Source organism: Puntigrus tetrazona, chromosome 19, assembly GCF_018831695.1.
Source record: "Puntigrus tetrazona isolate hp1 chromosome 19, ASM1883169v1, whole genome shotgun sequence".
Classification (NCBI taxonomy): Eukaryota; Metazoa; Chordata; class Actinopteri; order Cypriniformes; family Cyprinidae; genus Puntigrus; species Puntigrus tetrazona.
Genome location: NC_056717.1, coordinates 12998342 through 13026086, shown reverse-complemented (window position 1 = coordinate 13026086; position 27745 = coordinate 12998342). Strand labels below are relative to the sequence as shown.

The 27745-nt window shown below is 37.4% G+C and overlaps 2 protein-coding genes across 3 annotated transcripts in view; both read right to left on the bottom strand.

Annotated features, from left to right (window-relative positions):
- Positions 1 to 66: 66 nt before the first annotated feature.
- On the bottom strand, positions 67 to 4670 carry jtb (jumping translocation breakpoint). The gene is made up of 6 exons (XM_043218294.1): positions 4489 to 4670; positions 3478 to 3665; positions 3313 to 3353; positions 3121 to 3212; positions 1917 to 1996; positions 67 to 1551 (listed from the first exon to the last, which is right to left on the bottom strand). Exons 2-6 carry the CDS (start codon positions 3579 to 3581, stop codon positions 1395 to 1397), a joined length of 474 nt encoding a protein of 157 aa, XP_043074229.1. The 5' UTR covers positions 3582 to 3665; positions 4489 to 4670; the 3' UTR covers positions 67 to 1394.
- A 367-nt stretch (positions 4671 to 5037) lies between these two features.
- The window catches only part of LOC122324201 (potassium voltage-gated channel subfamily KQT member 4), a 40975-nt gene continuing 18267 nt past the window's right edge, over positions 5038 to 27745 (bottom strand). The window contains exons 2-14 of one of the 2 annotated variants that reach the window (XM_043218465.1): positions 24309 to 24399; positions 21918 to 22044; positions 20743 to 20918; positions 20424 to 20549; positions 19585 to 19695; positions 19401 to 19496; positions 19166 to 19254; positions 18108 to 18233; positions 13472 to 13698; positions 13026 to 13125; positions 9430 to 9561; positions 9179 to 9317; positions 5038 to 8524 (exon numbers count right to left, since the gene is read on the bottom strand). In XM_043218465.1, the coding sequence (XP_043074400.1) occupies positions 8321 to 8524; positions 9179 to 9317; positions 9430 to 9561; positions 13026 to 13125; positions 13472 to 13698; positions 18108 to 18233; positions 19166 to 19254; positions 19401 to 19496; positions 19585 to 19695; positions 20424 to 20549; positions 20743 to 20918; positions 21918 to 22044; positions 24309 to 24399 (1744 nt within the window). In that variant the 3' untranslated portion in view covers positions 5038 to 8320. The remainder of the gene's footprint in view (positions 8525 to 9178; positions 9318 to 9429; positions 9562 to 13025; positions 13126 to 13471; positions 13699 to 18107; positions 18234 to 19165; positions 19255 to 19400; positions 19497 to 19584; positions 19696 to 20423; positions 20550 to 20742; positions 20919 to 21917; positions 22045 to 24308; positions 24400 to 27745) is intronic. The other variant, XM_043218466.1, reaches the window with a different exon arrangement.

Here is a 27745-nt window from a genome sequence, read left to right as displayed (position 1 = left end):
TTTTTTTTACTTCAGTCACACAATACAGTTTTCCATCATGACAGAAACACACGACGACAGACAAACTAGGGCAATTCCTTTTCCCCCACATTTATTCCTCAGTTCATTATCAACAGAGGACAGGAAATGTCGCTCATCCTTTCATAAAAATACACCTTTTACATTTTAAGCAGATCATTATTATCAGTTATGGGACAAAGTCCAAACTCGAGTGTTTTTCTTTTTAACCTGTGTAGTTAAAAAAAGAGGGCTTAATAAAAAGGCATTATTCCGTCAAACCAATGTAAATAAACTTATGGGGAAATGTTAGAAATGTACCCAAAACAAGGAGAGTAAAGCCTCTCTGAAGATGATGGCACAAAATATCACCTTCAATAAACAAGATGCAGATCCGGTATTGATTTTTTTTCTGTCAAGTGCTAATAAAGAAAGAAAAAATAAAACAAAAAATGTGGGTTGATTTCAAAACATCCTCTTAATTTTAAGCCAAGCAGCTTTTATCATACATTACAATGCACTCTTGCATATATCAGTCAGATACGAGTACAGAGCTGGTATTTCGGACTGACGTTATGAACCCAGACGCTTGTTCACAGAATATTTATTTTTACTCAGGAGGGCAAAGACTTAAATAAATGCTATTAATGGAACAATTTTTTAAACTTTAATAAACAGCACCTACAAGTCTCTAAAGAACGTGTCAAAACACTATGAAAGTATATACTGAAAATAAGGATTTTACAAACAGCCACTGCACGTATAAGATTAATTAAATTACTGTTAAATGTTCCTGGAAGAAACACATCGATGTTAATAGAAGGACGAGTGTGTCAGTTTGGAGAAACTCAGGAAAAAGTCACCTGTGATTTCATGAATGGTAGCGTGTTCCAAAATGCATGAAGCCAAACGAAAAAAAAAAAAAAAACTTGTCTGAAACTCACCCTGACTAACATAAACCCACTGCGATGAAACACAGTATCGTATCTTCTTTCAAGACTTACGGTTCATTCTCGAAAATACTTGATGTGCTTTTGGATTATTGAAAACATGCAACACACACCCATATTTTGTTCTACACACACCACCTTCACAGCATTTGAAAGAACACGTATACGCAGATCTGTACATCTTCTGTTACAAAATAGGGACCAGACTCCCATCTTGCATAATGTTTGCTGATTCGATGGGATGATCTTGAGATTCACATCTAGTTAGTCAAGTCCTACGCAAAAGCAGCATCCACAAGTAATGTCAGAGCTTTGTCTTTGTGCGTCCAGTAATATGAGACCAGTGATAAAGTCTGGAAGCCTCCATGAACTGTAGGGTTATGCTCTTTGCTGAGAGTTTATAACACCGGGCCACAGGCCCATTAACTTTTAGTAAAGTCCGGTCTATTAAATAGACTCTATCTGTCGCCGAACCTTGTCTGAGGCTTGGCGGTCAAGTGAGCGTTGTCTAGCGACCACCAGCATTGCAAAGACAACAGTGAGAGCCAGCATCGCACCCTCAAATTTCCAAAAGAGATGCTCCTCCATTTTGGTAGAGCGACAGCTGAACGGAAAACAACGAGTTATTAATTAGCATGACTTTTTAGCGGGCTATAGTAATAATATTGTAAGATAGACCAACATTTGCTATTTTGCCATAAACATAATTTGCAAGGAACGTTGAGAAAAAAGCAGACAACAAAATCACTTTTGGGCAAAGTAGCACAAAACAGTTCTACTGGGAAAGCCACAGTGCCTCTTTTATTTAAAGTTTATATTTATAAATTTATATTTCCCATGGATTTAGAACATGCAGACAAAACAACTCATTATGCTCAATTTACAACATCAGCATAAATGTGTATGGTCGGCAACTATTTTCCAAACTAAATAGGATAGGCTATATATTTTTGGTGGAGAGCCACTCACCTCTTGTATTCATCTCTGTTAGATTTAGTACAGTTGATCTTTTCTACAAATCCTGTTTGGCTGCAGGCTGGTATAGTTTTCTGTAAATATGACAATTTACAAGGTAAGCAGAGAAAACCTTTACATAGGGGTGTGCGATACAGTCTGCGATAATATTGTAATTGTTGTTTTAACAATGTGCGATTTGACATTATCGAGTATTTTAGCAAAAACCAGAAAAACACCCCTACAGAGTGCGCGCGCACACACACGCACACACGCACACACACACACACACACACACACACACACGCAAGACACGCACACGCTGCGCACACACACACACGCACACACGCACACACACACACACACACACACACACACACGCACACACGCACACACACACACACACACACACACACTAGACTAGTCTAGACTAGAAAACGTATATACACATTACATAAACATAGCATGTTAAACATTTTTTATGTAGATGATACCACACAAAAACCGTTTCTTCCTCCAACATATTTAATTTTATAACAGCTCAAAAAAATAAGATACTAAGAAAATAAGATACATTTTTGCTTCACTTTGACAAAAAAAATGATTCCTAAATGCCATTTAGGATGCAGCTTCTGTGTTTCATCTGCATTGCAAAGATTACTTTTATTAATATTGATTTCATTATCAGCTTAAATGTCTTAATATTCTAATTCACTGCAAAAAAATTAAATAAAAATTGCACACTTGAAAAAAAAATTATAGATGACCATAAATTGTCAATTTAAACTTACTGAAAAATATTTTTTTCCTCTGAACTGACCACCACACAGATTATGCATATTATATAAAATATATAATGTATAATATTATATAAAAACTTATTTTATATATTTTTGCCATTATCACACACCCTTACCTTTACATGAATTCACAAATCTACTTTTTTTTTTTTTTTTTTTTACAATTAAATCTATCCACTGCTGCAACAATTGCAATCCATAAGCTATTGAGCACTATATTTGCATACCTTGTGACCCTTCAAAACATATTACAATTAAAAAAAGATATTTAAATTGTAAGATTTAAAAACTGAGCTGTTGAAAATAAATCAATGTGGCCTCAGTTAGCACATAATACCTTTTTCAAATAAAAAGTAAAAACCCTGTTATTTTTCTTAACCCCCAAAAAAAACAAAACAATTGTGTGTGTGTATCCTCACCGATTGCAATCCTTCACATGCACTGCACTCTTTAGCCACCACAAACTCCTCCAGCTGCCAACATGGTGCTGTAACCGCCTTCGTCACCACAACTACAAAACAAATACATTACAATAAAGACAGTTACAACTATAGGAACATGCTACACTTCAGAAGAACAGCCTTTAATGAAATCCTGATTTTTGCAAGTACCTGCTGCCTTCTCATCGCTAAGAAGAGCTGCTCCAAACACTCTAGAAAAAAAAAAAGTTTACATTTTAAATAAACGAGCACGATCAAAGCTTAGGTTCACATTACTCTGCATCAGAAGGAAATCACTTATGGCAATCTGTATAAAAAAAGCTGTAATTTTCTCACCTAAGAGACACTAAGCCCCAGAATAAAGCATGCAGGGCCAGGATCCGGGGTCTCAGACATGCCATAGGGATCCTACAGTCACTCTCCATTGCTCTGGTGCACATGCGTTTATATATCAACAACACTGATGTTTACTGCCGGTTCATAGTAACGTTTCATTCCTCAGAGCAGTAAAACATCCAAAGTACCTTCAAAGACACATGTGAAAAATAAAATGAATACACTGTAGGTCATACAAACCCTAACCACGCACTGTGACAGGCTAATTATATATCTAGATTGCCATAATCTCATTACATGGGCTGTTACTCATTACAAAACCTGTTGAATCTAGACACAAGAGGCGTGATACAGAAAACTAATAAAAACTTTGTCCTGGGCAGATATACTGCATCCAAAATAAACGTTTGCGCGTACTGTATATATTTATTCTGCATATATAAATACATAAACACATGCATGTATGCATAATTTTTTTTTTATGATGATAAACTATATTTTCATTACATTTTTAATATTATATATTGTATGTGCGTGTCTTTAAATATACAAAAGACTTTTATTCTGTATGCGATTAACCGTCTCCCAGCGCTATAAGAAATATATCACATTTCTACAGAGGAAACCAAGTTAGCAGAGAAGCTAAAAAGACCCCGAGGAAGAAACGCTCGTAGTCTGCCACAGAAAACGAGTAAACCACAACGAAGCGCACTGGAAATTGCTAAAATGGTCAAACCACGTTAAAGCCACTTAGAATGTAACATCACTGAAATAATTAGCTCCTGGGTTAAATGGTTAAATAACTCAAACAGCGTAAATTACTCAAAAACGCCTACCGTTCAATCAGCACAAATGTAGCGTTTGCTATAAAAACGAGGGAAGCACAGCTCGACTTGCCTCGCCGTCGACCGTGAATACACACAAGTGAGCTCACGACTTTCGTAAACAGAGAAAGTGCGATAAGCGCCAACTAAACACGGTCCACATCAGCAGGGAACACGCAATACTCACCCGAGAGATAGGGAGACATCCCCACGAGAGCAGCTCCGAGGACGCCTAACGGCCAGCGATCATCGATCGCTGCTTATAACGCGACCGTCCGGTCAAAATACTCCGTGTAAACGTCTTTATTTACAGAGAGCTCCAGTCGAGGGCCCGGCTGCCATACCGAAGCGTTACGTCACAGGAGAACGTGGCTTTCACGCCAGGTTTAAAGTGTACCGCCCTCCAGCGGATCAGCGGAAACTATTTTTCGACTCGAACTATTTTTCAAAACGGGAATTTCCTCATAGGTTCACTTCACTAACTCCGCTCTGTGGCCCCACAGTTATTTTGCACTTCAGTGTTTTTATTAAAACGTCTAGACATTATATTTTATTTTTTGAAATAGATTTAATTACACATTTGATTTGATTAAAATTGCATAATTGTTATATTTTATCTTTTAGGCTACCGAGCAGATTATACAGCTGAATTTAAGTTAAGCACAGAGAATGTAAATGTAAAAATAATTTTTACTGCCCAACTAAAAATGTATAGAGAAGAGCATTAAATTGCTTTCAGAGATCCGTTACACCTGTTTTTCATAAACAAAATCTGGATTTATTCATATATATATATTTTTACAATCATGTCAGAGTTAAACATACACATTATAGATTAAGTTACCTCTCACATTAGCAGTTACCAATCATATCAACGAGGAAAAAAGTGTTACGTAATGCCTGAAGGGTTCTTATTAAAGGGACAGAGGTTGGAGAGTGTGTGTTCGGGAAACAAGAACTTCTGAAAACAGGTGTTTGTTTTCGAACGCAGTCCAGTAGAAACAAATGTGACGAAAAGGAGATTGAGATTTTGTACTGAATGCACTTTGGATGCACGTACTGGAATCCGTGAAGGCGCTAGGGAAAAGTAAATATAGAAAATTCTGCTTGAATTGTCTACTCCAGTTCTGTCCATTAGAATGATAAATGAATGCCATGACGAGTGGCCTAAACGATCTCTTAGGTCCACCGTTGTACCGTAAACACATGGTCGGTGTGCTCTCACTATGTCAGAAAGGCAGAGGAGTGCTGTATTCCCTACAATCCGCTCCATGCTGTCCGTTACCTGAACTGCATGTCATGTAAAGCTGGAACCAGTCCCATAACTGCATGCATAGATATTAATGTTGAGATCATGCATCAATGCTCATCTCAATGTCTCGGATTAGTCTCAGTGCTCCCAGTTTACTCAGTTATTCAAAAGTAGTGGCAAGTCTGTACATGGCTGAGGTTAAGGTCAAGTGTGAGACACTATGAGAGTCTTTTTTGTTCTTGAATAATCAGAAACATAATGCATGATAAGTATTTCTTCATGCCGGGTTGATCTCTGACCTATTGATCTTTAAGGGTGATGATGAATGACAAAACAAGGCATTCAATGTTAGGTCATAACCTGGTGAAACAGAATTAAAGGGATAGTTCACCCAAAAATAATTATTCTGTCATCATATACTCATGCTGTTACAAATGCGTGTGGCTTTAATAGACATTAGTCAGGGTAGCACTGTATTTCATTTCTGACAGGAAGTACAGTGTGATCAATGGATTGGTCTGTTGTTTAACGTCATACCGATTGTTCAAGTGACGAAAAATCTTTCTGGAAAAATAAGAGTTTTAGAAGACACCATGGAGCAGTTTTGAAAGTTGTGAGTTGTGAAAATAGCATGATCTAGGACCACTGTAAAGATTGCAAGTTTCTCACGGTCTTGTATTCAAAATTTAAAGAGATAGCTCACCCAAAAATATTCATGCATATTACTTTCTTCTTTACGGCAAACACAATCAGAGTTATATTCAAAAAACGTCCTGGCTCTTTCAAGCTTTATAATGGCAGTGGATTGTGTTCGAGATTTTGAATGGCAAAAAAGTGTATCCATCCACCACAAAAAAAAAAGAAGAAGAGCCCCACAGCTCCAGGGGGTTAATAAAATGAAGATTTTCATTTGTGTTAAATTTTGGAAAAATATCCATATTTCAGATTTTACAAAATACAATCTAGGTGTAATCATAGTAGATCATGGGGAAATTTAGATTTTTGAGTGAACTATGCCTTTAATATGCCCTCTAACCTAATTAAGAGCTATAGGGTCAGATATGCTGTTTTGGACCTCACTGAATTTATATGGACTACAGAGATATTTTCTAAAATATCTAAAAATATCTTAATATTTATATATTGTTTGGATATCAGAGAAACAGCAATTGTATTTGTTGTTGTTTCTGCTTTTGGAAAACCCTACACTGTACGAAATAAGAAAAGAAAGGGAAAATGTATTGGTAGTTGTGCAGTAATTTTACAGACATTTCCATTACCTGTAAAACACAACGCAATGTAGTGCAAAATTCAAACTACGGGTAAAACACCTGTATAAAATAAAAAAATCCTAACACAGTACAGTACAGTATTAATACAGTACATCGTGCCATATTTTTACGAATTTCTTTAACAGCGTAGAAATGTGAAAAAGGTCCATCATACATGTTTGGAAGGACACAAATTACAATTTTTGAGCGAAATATCCCTTTAAATCTCAACTGATTGAGAGTCTCATTTGGGGAGGAGCTATAGACTTCTTTTGACCCTCTTGCTTGTTTGCAGTTAGACTGATGCACATGCTGAATGAAGAGATGGGCTGCAAGGCAAAGAGGCTGAGGATCAGAGAGAAGGGCATATGAGCAGCCTCTATAACTATAACCCACTAAATTAAATCAAACTTGCCTGAACTATTCAAACTATTAACATGCACTTTAATGCTGGCTATTTCATCAAAGAATACTTTTATTTATTTATTTGATTTTCTTATTTTTTGCACGGTGGGCTTCTGAGAGATGATGCAGTGGCAAGGGCGCTATCGCAGAAGAGAGGGACCCAATAAGCCAAAGAGATGCGAGAAGGAAACCTGAGGGTCTCACATTTTGAAGTTCCTTCCTTCCTGAAGTGGCCAGAGGAACCATGCAAGATCAAAATGACAGGAGATGATGCTTTGGTGGAAATATCATCCAGCAGTCTATCATGCTGTTCTTTATAGCAATCTGTGATGCTGTTTTCTTGAAGGACATGTCAGTGATAAAGGAAAAGTACTGGATGCAGTACATTCATTAGAAGCTCAGCGACTTCTGGTGGCACAAGGAGTCTATTGCATCAGGCCAAAGTGTAAGGCCAAGGCCGAGAAGGAGAGTCCGAAATTCTAATTCAGTTCACAATGCCCTGATTTCTTAGAAAAAAAGACAGACAGAAAAATAGAATTGCTCTGGGGGCCTATTGGTTATCAAAAGCTCAACAAAACCGAGAAACGATATTGGCACAGAGACTTCCAGAAAGAAATACCATCAACGAAATGTAAAGGGGACAGTTTTGTAGCAGTCAGGAGATTCATCCCCACATATTTTGGAAGACTTTTAAAAAGTGATGGTTGAAGACCACTTCAGATTAAACTCTGCCATCTACTGGAAGAAATCCATATGTTCAACAAAACCTCGATAATATCTTCAATCCAAGTAAGTAAATATTTGTCTAAAACTTTCCTGAATCAGTTGAAATGAAGTAAAAAGAAGAAAGTTACTACAGGCATGTTAAAATTTAAACTGGACAGTGCGAAATATCAGGGCATAGTTTGCAAGGCAAAGTCTAGAAAGGTTGGCCAGAAGCCACCATCCACTGTGCAAAGGATGAACCCATGCAAGGATACAGCAGTTGTTTAGAGGAACTGTGCTAGGTTAATTTAGGGAGGTATTTAGCCTTTGGATGAGTTGCCCTGATGCTACATTCAGAGCGGGGCTGCTGCCGGGTGTCTCTGGGGTCATTCCATGTTGCCACTGTCTGAGTGGGAGATATTAAGGGTGTTCACGGAGGGGAACAGGTCACGTTGATCGGTGGGACTGTGGTAGTCAGACGTCAAGTCAGGTTCCAGCAGGGAAGACAGGGTGAAGTGGGACGAGCCCTTTTTCAGGCACTGTGAATAGAAGTTTAGGAGCAGGTCCAGCTTGTTTTCAATTGACTGCACCTGAGAAAGGGGGGAAAAAAAGAGTTTGTAGTCAACTAAATCTAGCGTTATTTTAAATTAGCTTGTAATATTATTAATATCAGCAGGTTTCAAAACGATAACTCTATTATGTGAAACACTTGGCTGCAATATAAACACTGTAGGTAATGAATTTCTGCCATAAGTAAAAACTCAACACACTTACGCTAAAATATAACACTAAAGGCTTAGCTTATAAAATTAATAATAAATTGCAACTTTTTGATTATATGGAAAGTAACTGTAACATCTGTTACAATAATACACAGAAGGTTTCTTTTAAACAGTTTAAATGTAAAAAATAAATAAAATATATTTTACTGAGCAAACTGTTTACAATAAGGATAATAAGAAATGCGTATAGAGCAGGAAATCAGCATATTAGAAAGATTTTTTGAAGTATCACGTGACCCTGAAGACTGCAGCAATGATGAAAATTCTGCTTTGCATCATACAAATAAAAAAATATAAATCTCTTATTTTAATATTACTGTTTTTACTTGATTTGTGATCAAATAAATATACTGGTGAGTAAAGGAGGATATAACTGACCCTAAATCATTCGATATAGATAGATAGATAGATAGATAGATAGATAGATAGATAGATAGATAGATAGATAGATAGATAAATTACCTGCTTCTCCACTTTCACCACACGTCCCATCATGCTTAATTCATCCATCTGTTCCAGTTCAGGAGGAGTTTTCTCCCCTTTTTCAGGCCTCACTTTTTTATCTGATGGAATGGTACCTCTTCCTATGATCTGATCCACCCTTAAAAAAAAACAAAATTAAATGAGACTTATTAGGAAAGGCTTTTGTATTAGGAGTAAAAGCTGATAGGAAGAATGATGGCTTGACTGAGTTTTATTTTTACTGATCTAACCTCGTCTGCAGGCTTTTGATTCTTCCCAGCATATCGAGGTGTCCAGCTGAATATTGCTCAATCACATCTTTTACGTCATATGGCCGCAGGGTTTCTTTAAACTTCCTCTTGGCCACCAAGAATTTAAGAATCCTACGTAATGTGAGACACAAAAGCACATTAGAATGACCCGGAATCTAGGCACAATGACGTAGAAGCCTCCATGGCATTACAGGAAAAGATAAAACAGGAACACTGCACACAAAAGCAAACAGCTGTGAAACAGGTCGCAAGATTAATAAGTGTAACAAGATTAATTGCAGAAAGAGGCCTTATCAATTACATGAGTAACTCATAAACAGTCAGCAGAGAGAGAGAGAGAGAATACATTCCCCACCTCACAGCTGGTAATTATTCTGACGATGACAACCTCTTCACACAGAGGGAAAGTGTGTGTGTGTGTGTTGTGTAATGTAACCTCCCAGGGAAAAAAGGGAATTTCTTCCACGTCACCATACTGTAGCGTTTGAAGCATAAGACTAACAAAACGACAATTGTGGCTTATTGTGTGTACTCTCTACAGCCAATCAAGAAAATAAATGAATAAATAAAATAAATAATACAATTTATAATAATAACAATATAATTTATTTTACGTTTATTATACAATTTTAAAATGGGTGTTGCATACTGTACATACTGTCCAATTTGTAGGGAACATGTAACCACAAAAAATGTTTCATAATCTTCTCATGCTTCACAGTAATTTTGTAGTGTCTCTCTTAAAGGTTAAAACCCATGCATAATAGCTGCTATATATATTAAAAAAAAAAAAAAAAAAAAAAGTGAATTTTTGTTTCTGGTAAAAGACGCTCTTTGAAAAGTCACCTAAATATTCCTAAAATTCTTATTTGTCATAAACAGCTTTAAACACCAATCAAACACAAATTCTAAATATTTCCAATGTAATAAATAGGCAGAAGGTTAACATTCTATTTCTTAATTTAGGGGTTTTTGCGATCCTACATCCTACATAATTCAGTAAATCTCTGAGACTGTTTGTTGGCACAAGTAGCTGACAATGTACTAGACAACATCGTTTGCACCGGAGTATGAGCAGAGATGCCCTCGACTGCCTCGACTAAAGTGTTTTTCTTTTCCCAGTTAGTCAGAGACAGGTTAGCCTTTTTCTAAATCAGCATTGATCCCTCGTATTATTGTCACAGTGCACTATCAAGCCCTGCTGGCTCGACAGAAAACAGAATGTGGTCAAACAGATCCACTCAAACTGTCATACTCTGGTGATTTTCTAATCTCACTCACTGTGGTTATCCATCTAAGCAAAGAGGATGTCCTGTCTTTAGTATAGAGGCTTTTCATGTTGGCATAAGGTTTATTTATGGAGAATATCTGTTCTCAGAACACATGCAGAGAACCGTTCTTCCTCATACTCTAGAGTCATTAGCAACCAGCAGGGGGGGAAACCGAGCCGCTACTGCTGGTTAATTCTACATACTGAGGAGGACTACTTTTTTTTATTTTTTAAAAAAGCCATTGTTTCGCAGGAACAGCTTGCGTGTGCAACAGCAAATGTTGAGCTGTGCATCTCTGCCCGGGTGATGGTGCACTTTCAGTCGGATCTCAGAAGAAGTCCACAGCTGGTCCACAGCACACGTCAACCTCCCCCACAGAACAAACAAGTTTCTTGATGACTCTAGAGTTTAGGCTTTTTGCTGTCTGTATATGTATTTTTTTCCCGTCTTTTAATTTTGCAGGTAGCTGCATATTTTGCAGGGCGGGTCTCAGGTGTGGATAAAAGAGAGGGTAAGGAAAAAAGAGAAGGAGAGAGGGAATGGAAAAAAGAAATCCCATTTATTTCCATCCTCCAAGGGTTTCCTTAAAATGCTGACTTGCTCACTTGATGGCAATGCACTGTATGGGTGTATCATTATATGGTCAGCTTTAGAATACCCCAGTCCACAGAAGCATTTGAGATGGAATATCTAAGAATAGCTGCATGAACAAATATCAGCCTTCAGAATTCTTCATAGGTAGGGATAAATGCAAAATAACATTCAAACACTTGATAAATGACGTATTTTGAGAATACAAAGTCAGACAAAAAAAAAAAAACAGACCTAATTTACGGCAGTCATTCAAACGCTTTTCGAGGCGTGCTCACCTAAAGCACGGAAAACAAATTACATGGAATGACATAAAATAATTATCCCATTATAAACTGTGCAGAAAGTAACTCAAAGTTTATTTGAGGGAAACCTGGTTTAAGAGCATCCTACGTTCCTCTGTCCTAAGCCTGAATAGTACGGTGTACACATTTGTGCAGCAGAACACTGATAAACTGTGGGCCTTCCACAAAAGTGAAACCTCAGCACTGTGGTGAAGCTAAAATTTGCCTGTTCCTTAAGGACATCAATCTTATCGAGGGCTCTTATGTAAAACACAGAATCTTCTTGCCCAGATAACAGGAAATGATGCACCTGTGAGTACATACACACCTGGAGCTCTGCTTTGAGAATCTCTTCGTGCATTGTGACCTAATCACCCATGCTACAGTGGTCAGAACGAAAGGCTAGAAGATGAGATTGTTCTCAGAAAGTGTGACATTCACAGGTGCGGTATGGTAAAGCAAGGTGAAAATATGAGATTTCTTCATTTCTACATATGGGTGATGCTTCAAATATATTTACGGCACGTTTACAATTTCATCCAAAGTGACTCACATCTGAGTTACAAGAATCTGTATGATATTAGGCTAAAGTACAAAGTAGAATTAAAATGTAAAATTAAAAAATGCTTTATAAGATGCAATGTTTTTTTTTCATTCAAGAAGTCATTTTACTCAGATAAACTACACAATAGGGGTGAAAATAAATCTTTTTAATGCTAATAAATATGTTAATAGAAAAATGTAATACTCTGAATTAAAATTATACTTTACACTCAATACATTATTATTACATACTGTCTTATAATGTGCTACAATACTGAGGTGCAGGTTAGAATCCATTGCTATTTTCACCTAATGTCAAATTAGTGCACACTTAGTGCATATAACTGATGTGTAAATATAATGACTGCTCTAAAGCAATTTGCTCTAAAAATGCTCTGAGCTATTTACGTTTATAGAACAGAATGAGTTTTTTCAAAGCTCTTTTTCTTTTAATTCATCCATGTGGACTCCCTTAACTGAAGAATCACCCTTAACATCCTGTACTCGCTGAACTAGGAGCTCGTGCTGCTCTGACCAATCACAGAGAGGCCATTCGCTTCTCAGTAAGAACTTGACAATATTTTTAGAACATCTTCTATTACTTTCTGCTTGTTTAAGCAAGAAGTGGGAACCACAACCGAAGGTTGCCATGCCCTCTATGAGTCTAACCCCGCTTTGTCTCCATAATGGTCAACTGATGTAATTGCATCGTGAAAAGGTCATGGCTGACGGAGCAGATTCTATACTAAGGTCCCTTTTGCAAAAGACCGACTTTTCATTTAAACTGAACGGCATGCATGGTGACATTATCTGAGAATACTCGGTCATTAAGTGAACTATAAGACTCTGTAGAGCTATGTGGTGGTGTTTTCATCCCCTGACTCACCTAACAGCACGGATTAGGGTCTTCACTGCTGGTATCACATCGTCCATGGCAACATCACAGTAAGATTTGTCCTCTGTGTGCTCCTCTCCGACTCCCTCCACTATGAGAGATCGTAAATGTATACTTTTATTTAGTAAAGATTCAACCGTTTTAAACGTTGATAATATTAACCAAATTAATAGGATCATGGGATGCTAAAGACAAGAGTAACGGCTGCTAATAAATCACTTTCCCATTAAAGTGATAAGCTGCGTTTTCAAACACATTAAAACTGAATGCAGGTTTTTATATTGCATCAAATGTTTGAATTTTAGATCAATTACATATAGTCTTGGCGTGCGTAAAAGTCTTTGAGATAACATTGAAAAAATCTTCCAACCTTGAACAGTAGTTTGTGTGTTAATATGTGTTTGTATGAAGTTGAACACACGGACAGAGACAGCTACCTTCTGCAGCAGGACGAGGTTTTAGGCGGAGAGAGGTACGGAATCGAGTCCGATCATTAAAGCTCCAGCTCTTCTGGACCTTGCCGGGGCTGGTGGCTTCAGAAACGTTCTCCGTGCTGGGGGAGCGGCGAACATTACCTGGGGGTAAAGGAGAAGCCTTGCTCCGGATAGCCTGAGAGGAGCGTGAATTGTTCATCCTAATGCGGTCACGGAAACCCATCTTCCCACTGGCAAGAAAATTAGAGGAATGATCTGACTTGGTGACAAACAAGGAATTTTTTCCCCCCAGCATGTTCCATCATTTTTTTTTACAGTGACTATGTTTGCTTACGTAAGAATACATTTCAACAAAGACAAACAGACAAAAGGGTTAGAAAGCAGGTGACTAGTTAAATTTGCATGGTAACGTTGACGCCACATAGAAGGAAAATGGCTAATCGAAGATATGTTGCCCTGTGTGAGAGTCAAATCATTTAATGGTTTACAAGAAAAAGTAGTCCAGATTTATCTACATTTCAGTTAATATACCAACATTTAAATACTGTCAGCTTGTGCTAACTGGAAAACACTGCAAAAAACAATTGATCAGGATCAAAAATAATCATCTTTAAAACAACATTTTCAAGATCTCTCCTTTTTATTACTCCATTTAGTTTTCTAGACAAAATGAATGATTTTTGCAGTGCATAACGTTCAGTAAAAGGATATAGTTTCACACTGGCTTGTTGCTTCCTCCACTGAACAAACTTTAGAACGCATGAAAGTGTTTATTTTGTATGATTATTTAAACAGTTAACAAAGTAGATATTGAGCTTAATGTCCTGAGTTGAATGAGGAGTGACGGTGTATTAACCTGCAGCATGCCATCAAAAGGAGCACTCTTTGAATCCATGGAACCAAGCACAAGCATGCTTAAGTAGGTATTTCTAGCTGAAACGCTTTGTTTAATTAAGCTAAACCCATAACTAAAAAATAATGTCTTTTGAAAAATTGAATAATTGATAAAAGCATGCTAGAAAGTATGATTTTCTCCAGCCCTAGTCATCATTTCAGCTTTTCACATGGCACTTAACCTACGCATATTGTCATTCTAAACCCAAAAATTTAAAAGTGGTGTCAGCAGCAGCCCTGGAGCTGGAGTTTAGTGTTTGGATGTTATGTGTGCCAATCGCAGGCCTCATTTTTATGCGCTTTGGACAGTCATGATAATATTGGGACTTGCATAAACATCTCAGAATTTAGAGGAAAATAATGAATGGTTATGGAAAACCAAAGACTTTGAGGGAGAAATTTTGAATGGTGCCGTAAAACGTGGATTTGCGGGGATGTTTTTGATGAACAAAAATGTAAATTTGAAGGGAACATTTTTAATGACAGAAAAATATTGAATGTCAATGGAAAATGCATGAATTCGAAGAAAAAATATTGAATGGTGACTGAAAACGTGTGATTTTGAGTAGAAAATATTGAATGTTAAAAAGAATGATGACAAATGTAAATCTGAGAAAAAAAATGCACTTAAATAAAAAAATTAATTTGAGGGGAATGTTTTGAATGGTGACGGAAAATGTGTGAGTTTAAAGGGAATACATTGAATGGTAATGGAAAACGTGAATTTGAGGAAAAAAAATACTGAATGGTGATGGAAAATGAGAGATTCTGAGGGACAAATACTGAGCGGTGATGGAAAACGCGTGAATTTAAGGGGAAATTTGGGAATGGTGAAGGAAAACGTGAATTTGAGAAAATACTGAACAACGACAGAAAGCGCATGAATATGAGGGGAGAATTTTAACGGTGATGGAAAACGTGTGAATTTGAGTGAACAAAAAACCTTACCTTTATAGTCTGAAAGGAACATTCAGAATAAAATTCGCTAGTAATCTGTCTACTGAACGAGGATGCACAATTTTAAAGCATTTAAGTAAACCGGTCATGTGCTGCGTTGTTTGTTTAGTAAATGACACTGACACAGCAAATAAGAGTATTATCCCAAGGTTTAGAAATGTACAGTCTGATTGTGACAGTGTGATTAATTGTTAACACGATGAGCATTTTGAAAGGTGAAGCAACATAACAAAGGGTTTAGAATGACCCAGGTTAATTATTACAAGTGTGAAAAGCCATGAATTAAAAACTCGTTTCAATCTCATGCACATAGAGGTCACAAACCTCATGCACACTGCACTTCCTTTGTCAAGAGCATAATTGAGCAACCCACAAATTTACATAAAATTTGCCTACGTTTAGCATACAAACATGCTTAAACACATCGAAACATATGAAGATCTCAGTCTAAGCATGACTCGCACATGCAGACCTCTCCTACAAAATATTTAACGCTTCCGACGCAAGAATTTTTGATATTCCAGCATCCAAATGCTACAACATGCCAACTGCGATTTAGCCTCATTAAGTAAAAGTAACATGCATATCGAAATAAACCATGAAGAAAATGACACCCGAGCGCATGGTTTATCTTTGCCCTGTGAGCTCATGCAGGCCTCATCTGTGTGCATTCAGCAGAGATATACAGTACTCTGTTCTCTGGTCAGCCTCTCACAGATTAAAGGGCAGATTACTGAGATTATTGAGCTAGTGCAGCCTTTGTCCTTCACAGTTTCCGAGGAATGTAATCCAGTCACGATGACTATGAATTTCTCTTCACACAAAACATTATGAATCTCCCAGAATGGGTCGAGCTGCACTGGATCAGTAAGGCTCAGAGTTTTTCAGGCAACGGGGGTGGGACGGTTCGTGCCCGGTGTGCACAGGCACATCACACATGGATACCTCTGCTTACTGCCAGTATGAATCCGGAAGAAACCCCTCTTTTTAGATATGAGCTGACTGAAGAGACACACAAGGCAGAGGGAGGGATTTGTGAGGGGTCGTGAGGGTTAGTTGGCTGTGCCAGGACACACGTGTTACACTTGTTTTCAGTGTGCATTTGCAAGAGATTGCGGGCAATCGTAGCAATTTCATATGCAAGTAGTATGTAAGCGGAAATAATTCAACTTTCTCTGTTAGCGTAGCTTGACATAACTTAAATTCAGATTTTAAATTGAAATGAATAATTCATCCCAAAATGCTAATTCATTCCTTTTAATTTCATAACTAGTTTGGCTTTTTTCTTCTGTGGAACACAAAAGGAGATGTTTTGATAAATGTATTTGCTGCTTTTTCTCTATACAATGAAAGTCAAGGTTTTTAAAAACCAGCATGTGCTGGTTAGGTATGTTTTGAAGCACGACTGCTTGAGCTGGTTTAAGCTGGTCCTGAACAGAGGCTAGTTACTTAGATCCAGCACACAACCAGCTAAGGACCATCTTAAACCAGCTCAAACCAGCAGCCATGCTTCATATTGTACAGCTTCAGAAGACTTGTATGGACCACTGTTACAGTGCGTTCACTTGGTTTTCTTGACAGCTCCAGCCCCCATTCGCTCTTTATATAAATATTGCTTGATATCTCTCTCTGTGTTCCACAGATGAATGAAAATAACACGTTTGGAGCAACATCGAGCTCACAATTAGTTGTGGGCAATAACATGCACTTCAAAACAAAGTGTAACTTAGTAATAAGTGGAGAAATTAGCGTTTCTTGAGAAAGGTTCACATTCACACACATTCAGGACTCAGGATCAGCACTTGCAGCCTTTCAGCACACCTCTGCTTTTTTTTTTTCGCACTGAAATGGAAAACTGCCCCAGGATCAGTTGAAAGGGCTACAACATGTGCAACTTACAGGGATGAAAGTAATTCAGGAAAAGTAGAGTGAGAAAGTCGAGGCAGGCAGGAATGGGGTGGCATGCAGATACTGGCATGTGAGGTTATTCGAATAGATTTCAATGCATCTGAATGCAGCCGGACCATCGTTGCATCTTAGACCCAGTTAATTTCTATCATCGTCACTCTAAACAAAAAGCACCTCAAACTGTAAACACAGCACGGCCAACGACACTTCCCACTGGGCGAAATACAGTCGTCTCAAAAGCCTACCACAAACCTGCATGGAACGTCTGTCCTCCTGAAAACGTGAATGGATGGAGTGATGGCAGAGAGATGAGGAGGAGAGGAGGAGAATGGAGAAGTTGAACGAAGGGGTATGGAGATGGGTTGTGAGACACACTGAAAGGTCAAAGGGTGAAGAGATAATGCTCGCACACAAATGTGTGCTGGCATTAACACACACACACACACACACATACATATACAAGACCAGCATCAGATATGTGATCAGCCACGAAGATTTCCAGTTATATTTAACTACTATGTAACGTTTTACCCTCGAAATTCAAAACAATCTACCATAAATTAAATTGCACAGCTTCATCACATATCTGATGAATCTTTCAAGGTTCCTGTATAGATGTGTATTAGTATCAGCACAGAGAACAAGACAAGCGAACACAGAAAGGCACACAGAAAACACAACAAATATAACTACTGCGGTCGCATTAACTGCAGCTTATTGGAGTGTCTGATGTTGAACTTCCTGTTAACAGCTTACATATTGAGTAATGGCCTGAGACTACGCTATGGTATGCTAATATGTGAATCTAACTGTTTTACTGTAAATCGCAGGGAAGAGTTAGTGTCCTCTACGAAGAGAGTTAAACCGGACAGTGTCATACCTGTCCCCGGACAGGTAGGGGGAGCTATACGGCCGGAGCCCCGACAGCAACGTGTGGTAGGAGTTGTGAAGAACCTTCTTGGTGCTACGCTGCCGTTGGAGGTGACTGAACAGTAATGTCAGTTCTCTGACCCACAAGCAAAAAATAAAAATAATAAAAGATGATAAAACAAAACAGAAGCCAAACGAAAGACTAAAAACAAAATGGCAAATTAATCATCAAACACTTTAAAAAGACAGGGACAATTCAGTTGTTGTAAAACATTTTGATTTTAGGTCAAAGCGATGAAAAACAATCTTCCCTGTCATTTTAAATGAATGATAATTAGTCAGATTAATTCATACCAAGAAGAATGCATGTGGGATAAATAGAAACATTTTTTGAGCATTCCAAAAATGTGGAACACTGAGATGCTTTATAAAAGGAATAAAATCATATATTGAATACCAATTATTAAACCAAAAATCATTGTAAAACTGAAAAAAAAAGCACTTCATGAATTGTAAAATTACTTCTTATTGAAATTAGTGTTATGTCCGCAAATACGTATAAATCTCTAAAACAGATGAAGATATAAGATGAAGATAGAGAACGTGTGCTAGTTAGAATTTCTATTTCTCCACATTTTTCATCCCACAATAACTGGGACCAAAATGAAATCTCACGTAACTCATGAAAACTCATGTCATAATCTTTGCTTTCAGCACATGCAAAAAAGTTAATGTTGCTGATGAATAATGCAAAACGATAAAAGGAAACGCAAAACTATCAATTAAATCATGATTTCTGGGTCAAAGTACCACTTTTAATTAAAGTAAGAGGGATGTGCAGGGAGGATTCCTTGACTGTGTTCGTCATTCATAAAATATTGTTTTCTCAGAAACTTGATTATAAATCAGTTTGACTAATTCTATTTGGGATATTTTGAACCCCTTCGTTTTGAAATCATGACCTCGAAACGGCACCTGTCATTCATATCAGTTAAACACAAGCCCAGTTCAACTTGCACGGCACAGATAAGCATCTCCGCAGAGGGCTCCATTACAGGTCATACTTACCTGAAGGACGGCAGCATACTGTCATAGAAATACCAGGTGGCTGTGAGATATGAGTGCTGGGCATCTGTAGAGTAGAGACGCCACGCAGCCTGGGGAGACAACACGATACAGCACGGCACAAGATGACACACACAGACGTACGTGTACACAACATACATAACATACACGTATTTGGACGTGGAAATAGAAATCGTGATTGCATTCGCGGCAGGTGTGTTGCTGACTAAGCAGTTACCTGTATGAGGTTGGCAGCGGGAGTCCTCCTCTTCTCAAAGTGTTTCTGCCGGTGCTGCTCCTGCACTTTCAGAGCAAAACCTGAACCCAGGATGCCCTTATAGAAAGGACAGGGGACTGTTAAGCCATTTGGGATCGGTGGGAAAAGAAATGTCACCGACCTAAAAATCGACAGCAATACTTACAGCCGGCAGGGCAAAGAAGGACACTCCTAGCAGGGCAAAACAAGCTGCTAAAAGCCGACCTTGCCAGGTGTGTGGCGTCTTGTCACCATAGCCGATAGTAGTGAGGGTGATCTGGGTAAAAGCAGTCCAGTTATATATAGCGTATAACACAAATGAGGCTTTTTTCACCTAATTTGAAAATTTCTAAAATCACAAAACATGTCAGTCATCTTGAAGTGATAAGAAAATTCAATAACACAATCAGCAAAATCTATGTGGAAAAATTAACGGGCAGTGGCGGTAGCAAAAAAACTAAAAAACGTTATGAACTGAAATAAAACTAATAAAAATGAATAAAACTTAAAAAAGTGTATTGCTCCAAAACGAACTAAAATGTAATAAAATGACAGCTTTTATGCAGCTTTTTAATAGATAATAAACCTGCCTGCATTGACCATGAAAATTCTACTAGACAGCATTAACATTAGAACTTTTATCATGGACCATAAAAATACGCATTCACCTAAATGCAAAAAAAAACAAAAAAATATTTCTGAAAGAGATGAAAATTAAAAAATCTCTAAAAAAATGTGACTACATAAAACATAATACCCCTGACTTGAGGCCCACTGTGTGCATGTAGGAGTGATACTTATACAATTTGTTCTAAAAACTCAGCAGATTCAGGGTATTATTCAGCAATCAGTCTATTAGAGGCAGAATTATAATCCCAGTAGAAATCAAACAAAATAGCTGCAACATCAATTCCCACAAAGCTATTCTGAGCCAGGGAACTGACTGAGAGAACACGTCTGACAGCAGTGATACGGGTCATTAGTTCAGTCCAGGGCAGTACTTACTGTTCCCCACCAGAGGGAGTCAGCATAAGTTGAAAACTCTTGGTTATCCTCCTTTTCAGCCAAATAGACCAAGAATGAGGCGAAGATCAGTACCAGGAAGCCAATGTACCAGGCTGTGATCAGCTCCTGAAACAGAGAGGAAAGATTAAAAAACATAAAGTGGAGAGTGCAAAGAGTATTTCAGAAGATTGTATAACTCTTAATTGGAGACCTCTGTATTGTATTGGATTGTGTATTAGATAAAAACGTGCTTTTAAACAAATGTCACCGTGACAATATATTGAATCATCCAGTGATGGATTAGCATGTGTGGCGTCACCTTGCTGTGAGCGTACACCACAGAGCCCAGCAGCTTCCAGGTTCCTCCCCGGCGGTCCATACGCACCATGCGCAAGATCTGCAGAAAACGCATGCTGCGCAGAGCAGATGTAGCGAAGATGTTTCCCTGTGTGCCCGCTGCTATCACTGCCAGTGACGCCACAAACACAATGAAGTCTACAAATTGAAAAAAACAGATGACAAGAAAAAGAAAAACAGAAGAATAGAAACTAAGAAATAGTATTTAAATGCATATATATACATATATATATATATATATATATATATATATATATATATATATATATATATATATATATATATATATATATATATATATATATTTAATAACAATTTATTCCTCTAATAAGGAGCGACAAACAATCTTTTTTTCAAGAGCCACTATTTTTTGTAGGACATCTACTGATGCCATTAATGTTTATTGTGCAATGGGTTAAAATCTCAAATATCTATTCACTCTACTGTTATGGGATCAATAACATTTTTCTACCTTAAAAGATACTCATATTTTTATTCAGCTAGGACATAATAAATTGACCAAATGGATAGTTAAGACATTTACAATGTTAAAAAAGACACAAATTAATCTGAAGAAAGTATAAACATTTACAAAGTTGTTAAAATTGTATTAACACTTCTGTATAAGACCCAATTCTTACTGTTACCAAGTTGCTTATTAGAATACATATCACTATCACATTGCCTGTTTATTACTTATTAAGCATATATTCCTCATGACCATGTTCTTTATCCCTAATCCTATACAATATCTAAACAACTACCTTACTACTAATTAGCAGCAAGGAGTTAATTGAGGCAAAAGTTGTAGTTAATGGTTTGTTAATAGTGAGTGATTAGGCAGCTCAACTGTTGTTAACATTAAAAAAGAAATCAATCTGAACAGTAGTGTATATTTGTTGTATATAAAAAACAGCAATTCCTTTTGTCTTCCAGAATAAATAAAAAGTCACATATGTCTCGATACAGATGATTGTGTGTAGACGATGACAGAATATTTAGAAGAAAACAGACTGGACTGATTATGTTTAAACATGTGAATGGTGTTTTCTTCTATAGACCTCTACACAAACACCTTTTGTTCCCTCTCACTTCAAACAGACATGGTGCTTCAAATCTCAGGCTCCAGGTCTTTACCTATGACACAGAAGGGCTTTCTGGCAAACCGTAGCCGACCCTGCCATCCTCTGTACCGACAACAGCATCCGGCTGCCCAGATCCTCACAAAGTACTCCAGCCCAAAAACCACGATCATCACAAACTCCTGCAAGTCAAACAACATGAAATCAGACTCTTAATAATACCCGTCTTGCACTTTGGTTATGGTAAATGTATCAAAATAGCACTAAAATAACTATGACTATAACTATGATGTTCTGCCAGTACTCTATAACTATAAAATTAAACTACCTAGCAGTAAAAACGACATTTCTAGACTGGTCAAATACCTCTAATTCATTAAAAATGAGAGATTATTATGCGTGTTATCATTTACGCTAACTAAAACGACTGCTTCTCTTCCTGTTGAAGATGCCACAGACGGTTTGGATTCACAGAAGCTCACGATAAATGCTTGTATTGATTACAGATCCTGTAGTGGCACCCGCGTTCTCAATGTGAACAAACACATTACAGACAGAGCGTACAGTCAATACCAGAACTTGCATAATAGACAGCATAGTCCTTTCCTGAGAAGACCATTAAATGGAAAAAATTGGGAGAGAAAGTGTGAGATGGAAAGCACTTCATACCGAATGAGTGATTATGGAATTGCAGCTAAGATTATTGGATGGAGTCGGCTACTTCTTGCATACTCGACAACACCTGAATCCTGCCGTGTGCTTACGCTGCCATTTCCCAGAGCAAAGATCCCAGTGGAAAACAAAATGCACACTTAACGCAGCCACAGGGAGACATGAGACAGTACAAGAATGCTTACCGTGTGCCAATCAGATGAGAAATGAATCCGGCCTGAGATGCTGCTAAAACGGTAATGAAAATAAGGCCTAATAATTTTCAAAATGTGTTTCCTTGCAGTTATAAAGTGAGCAAACGCTCCCCTCATGTGTTATAATGTAGCTGCATACGGAAGACCGATAACAGTTTATCGTACTAAATAAAGTTCGCAATCCCTCAAGATGGACGGCACACGGAACATGCTTTAGCAAAAAGCTTTATAATGAATTAATAATAATTTGTAGTTACAAAACTCTCTACTAAATGTGTTTATGCTTACGAAGGATTTCAGGACAATGCCGGCTGGGCTAATGAAATAAACTTCTTAGTAACACAATAGACAGCAAAACAGGCTTGCATACACGGCACATTTGATCCATAATGCTGGCAAACAGAAAAAAAAGACCCATTTCACCTTTTTTGAAGACACACCTCTAAAAACACCTCAAAAAAGATATGCGGACAGCGATTGGGTGGACTAACAGCCACAGAGAAAGCCCTGAGCAATTAATTATTCAGATGATGTGCTATTATGAATGTATTTAGAGACGCGCAGACAATGTGGAGGTACTTAGACAGATCAGACAGTCCATGGCTGCCAACTATGAATTTTCTTTAAACTACATTTTTGGATATAAAAGGAAGAAGGAAGTCAAACCATTTGTTCTACAGGTAAGAGAGAGTCAGTGGATTCGTTTGAATGCCTTTCAGTAGATATGAATCAATGGATACTGTGTCAAACCTGTCCGGAGATGAGGGGAGATGTATCATTCGATAATTTTTTTTTTCCATGTCTACTATTGTGATTATTCCATTTGTTCCTAAAATATTTGTTGTACTTACATTTCTAAAGGATTAGTTTACCCAAAAATGATTTTCTGTCATCATTTACCTTCGTGTCATTTCCACAGAATGGAAGTTAATTATTAAAGTCAGCTGTTTGGTTACCCAATTTCTTTTAAATATCTTTCTTAATAAAATATAAGAAATTCATCATACGGGAGATGAATTTGGAAGGAAATTAGGCAAATAAAGAAATTTTATTTATAGTGAGATGAAAATTCAAACTATGCACTTTTACCCATTTTACTATATTTAAATGCTCAAATACAGCATTTCAGTATTTAAATACAGTAAAATGGATTAAATGGATTTGAGAGTACACTTTAATTGGTAGATGATAGCTATATGAGATTAGCCAATATATATAATGAATAAAATGCAAAGTGGCTTCTGTTGGTAAATGTTGGAATTCTACCATCTACAAAAAAGCCTGGCCCTTTAAAAAGGTAGCTGTGCATTTCAGAACAAAACATATAACTTGCTAATATTTGATTACAGTAGATGTTTTACAGTAACAAATGATTTTTGAGAGATTTTTAAAAACACAGGCTTAACGTTTTCCCTGTCTTCTGCCTCTGATGTTCATGATCAGGAAAGCTGAAGGGTTTGGGACTGTACAAGTTCTCGTGGTATCATGAACCAATCGGCATTTTTATGATGTAATTTTCCTTTAAGGTGTTTAGTATTGTTACCGTTTAAGCTATAGTTTGTGTCATTTTAACCCCTTACCAGGATGAAGAGCCCCTCGTTGGCAAATTTTTGATGGTCTGGGATGGTGGAGAACACAGAAAGCACCAGACAGCTGAACACTAGGAGAAAACTGAAACACAAACAAACACACACAAACTAACAGGTCAAAATACAATACAAAACTAGGGTGTGCTTTTTAAGCTTTTTAACACTTTAACATGCACGATTGTTAAATTTGATTATTATTTTTTAATCTATACCGCAACATCTCAGCAAAAATAACAACAGCAAAAATAAAAATCACCAAACAAAACACAAATATCACAGCAACAAGGCAAAGTCTGACCAAAAACTCAAAAACAAACATGTGTTCTACACGTACTGATGACTATTGGCCTCTGGTGGACAGAGAAACTCGCCATGACACCCCATAATCCAAGCTGGCGTTCAGCTCATACACACAGATGCTCTTAATCACTGCTGTCACAGACCCCGCTTGGAAAGCCCAGCGTGCCCGCTCAAAATGGAGTGGATAAAAGCTGAGATTACAGCCCCACTTCCTGCCATTTCTTGGGAGCACTCAGACTCTTTGGAAAAAGGGGCCCTTTCGCAAGAACTGGGGCTCCCGGACGGCTCCAGGTGGTCCCAGCTGAAGCTTTGTAAAATAAAAGCTGGATTTGCCCCGCGGTTCTCAGAGAAGCTCTTGGAGTCTGACTGGCTCTACGCAAGCAGCTGCTGCTGGGGATGATGCCAAACCGGACACATCTGGCCCGCTCACTCACACTCGCTGCCTTACATCTCTGCTCTGCGATCTAACTGTACGAGGACAGAATGACATTTTTCAGCTGTGTTCTTGGGTGTAATGTGATGGTTTGGAGCAACAGCATCCTGGTTGTGAGGAAGACGATTCCTATAGTCACAACAAAAGAACTTTGTTGCTTAAAGGGATAGTTCACCCAAAAAAGAAAAAATCTGTCAATAATTACAAACCTGTAAGACCTTTGTTCATCTTAGAACCACAAATTAAGATATTATTGATGAAATCCGAGAGTTTTCTGCTCCTGGATAGATAGCAATGCAATTACTATTTTCAAGGTCCAGAAACGTAGTAAGAACATTGTTAAAATAGTCCATGTAAAATCTGTGGTTTAACCTTAAATTTATAAAAAATGTCCTTACTACTGTTCTAAGCCTTGAACATGGTAGTTGCATTGTCTATGCAGGGTTGGAAAGCTTGAGGATTTTATCGATAATACCTCAATTTGTGTTCCCAAGTTGACCAAACGTCATGAGGTTGAGTAATTAGTGATAGAATTAACATTTTTGGGCAAACTATCCCTTTATTGAGGCCCAAAAGGACATTTGCAATACAACTCCCAAGGCAATTTTTTCATAATCAATTACTGATAGAAACTGTACCATGCTAATGGCACAAACTCAAAGGAATGAAGAACGTTACGAGACTGGCAGATCTTAATAAGCGGCTGTCCACAGATTCACTCTGAAAAGAGGAAGGAGACAAAGTCTGGCAGAAAGTTGGTTAACGTCATCCTCCAAATACAGTAATGATCATCAACTGACATCGGAGAGCCTACAAACACTTAAAAAGACCAAGGATAACAGTACACTTTCCAAAGTTTACAGTTTTTACCATCCCAAAGAATGAGTGCAAAAAAAGGATTTTACGGGTAAATCTTTAATCCATGTCTTCATGTGCTGGATGGAAAAACAGCAAAAAAAATCTATTTTGCAAATAACGGGTGAGTGGAAACACCTGTTGTTTAAAGTAAACAAACAGGATTAATAATACATGGATTTTAGTGCTAATTTAACATGCACAAACACTTTTCAAACGTATTTAATGGACTTGGTTTCTGGAGGCATTTTCCAAAGCTGTACGTTTAAACAGTTTCCGAAAGGTTAAAATTTCCCCCATTTGCCGTATCTGTTTGCAGTTTGGAAAAGAATTATGACTTCAACAATAGAAAAAAAAGAAAAAAAAGACAATGTTATCTTTCTAGGTATACGATTGACAGATTGAGAGAATGATGAGTCTAATGAAGATATACGGGAACTATTAGGGAACAGAAGTCAATTATTTTTAAACTCGGCCTTTAAACATTCTTTATGCATAAATAATATTTCGGAAAACCTCAGAAGACTAAAAGGTCACTTCATCCCTGAACCGTTTCTGCTGAGTATGACTCATTACTGCCAAACTAATGTACTGTAGGTAAAACGATCCCTCATAAAACAACAGACTGAAAAAAAGGCCAAAAGCACTGAAAGCCAAGGCCCAGTTTCCCAGTCCTGAATCATCAACAATCTGACTGGATGGACAGAGGAAGAAAATGCCCAGAAACTGCTTAGCTGCCCCCAATAGGTTTCCATCAAAAAACGATGAACGCAGTAAAAAAACAGATACATTAGAGCATGCGAAGACCATGTGCAGCTAGCATTTCAGCTGAGAAGCAAGTTTTGAACCCAACCTCCAAACCCAAAGTCAATCTGCCAAATGCAGAAATCAAATCCTCAAATCAGCAGAAATGATAGTCTCGTGAGGTGAAAACAATGCGGCACCACGTGTGTTTGTATTTGCTGGTAAGCACATGATTTGGCTGTAAATCATGTCGATACCATTCTCAGCTGGTGTGCCTGTGTTGACAGTTGGTCCAGGATGAATTTTACACTGAAAAAATGGTAGCGAATAATTATTACTCAGAAAATGCTTTTGAATTTTGAAATTTTGAAAAAAATGTGATTTAAAGGTTTTTTTTGTTGCTTTTGTGCTCTTCTATTATATTAATATATCTTCTACTATTATAATATATATGAATAATAATTAAAATATATTTGGATAAATAGCAATTGACACACACTTGTTTGTAAGCACTACATATTTACCACATGTAAGTACAGTACGTGTCTTGTTCGTTAACACAAAATACCAGAAAATAATAATTGTTCTGTAGGTTCTACACATTACCATGTTCATATTATTTGTAAGTATAATGTGTCTTGTTAGTTACCATATACTGTAAGAATGTACCAGTTTGAACCACTTGTCTGTATGTACTATACATTTACCATGTATATACGTTAGTAAATACAGTAAAGTATCTAATAAGTGACCGTTCTTACCCACACTTTGCCTTTATGTACAAACAATTTACAATCAACGTTTGACTAAGCACAGCAGTATTTCTTATTTGTTACCATGTACATACATTTCAGGTTAGTACCTTGCGTTAAAACTCATCGGCCTCTAGGTACAATATATTTAACCTGTGTGTACCAGGAAAGCACACATACTGTAAAATAAAGTGCTACCAAAATATCATACTATATTTCATATCATTATTAATATGAGGGTGCGCGAATGATGACAGAATTTTCATTTTTGCATAAACTATCCTTTTAATTCCATGTAAGCTGCTCATTTTAACAAACAATTTATTCATCATAAGACGTTGCAT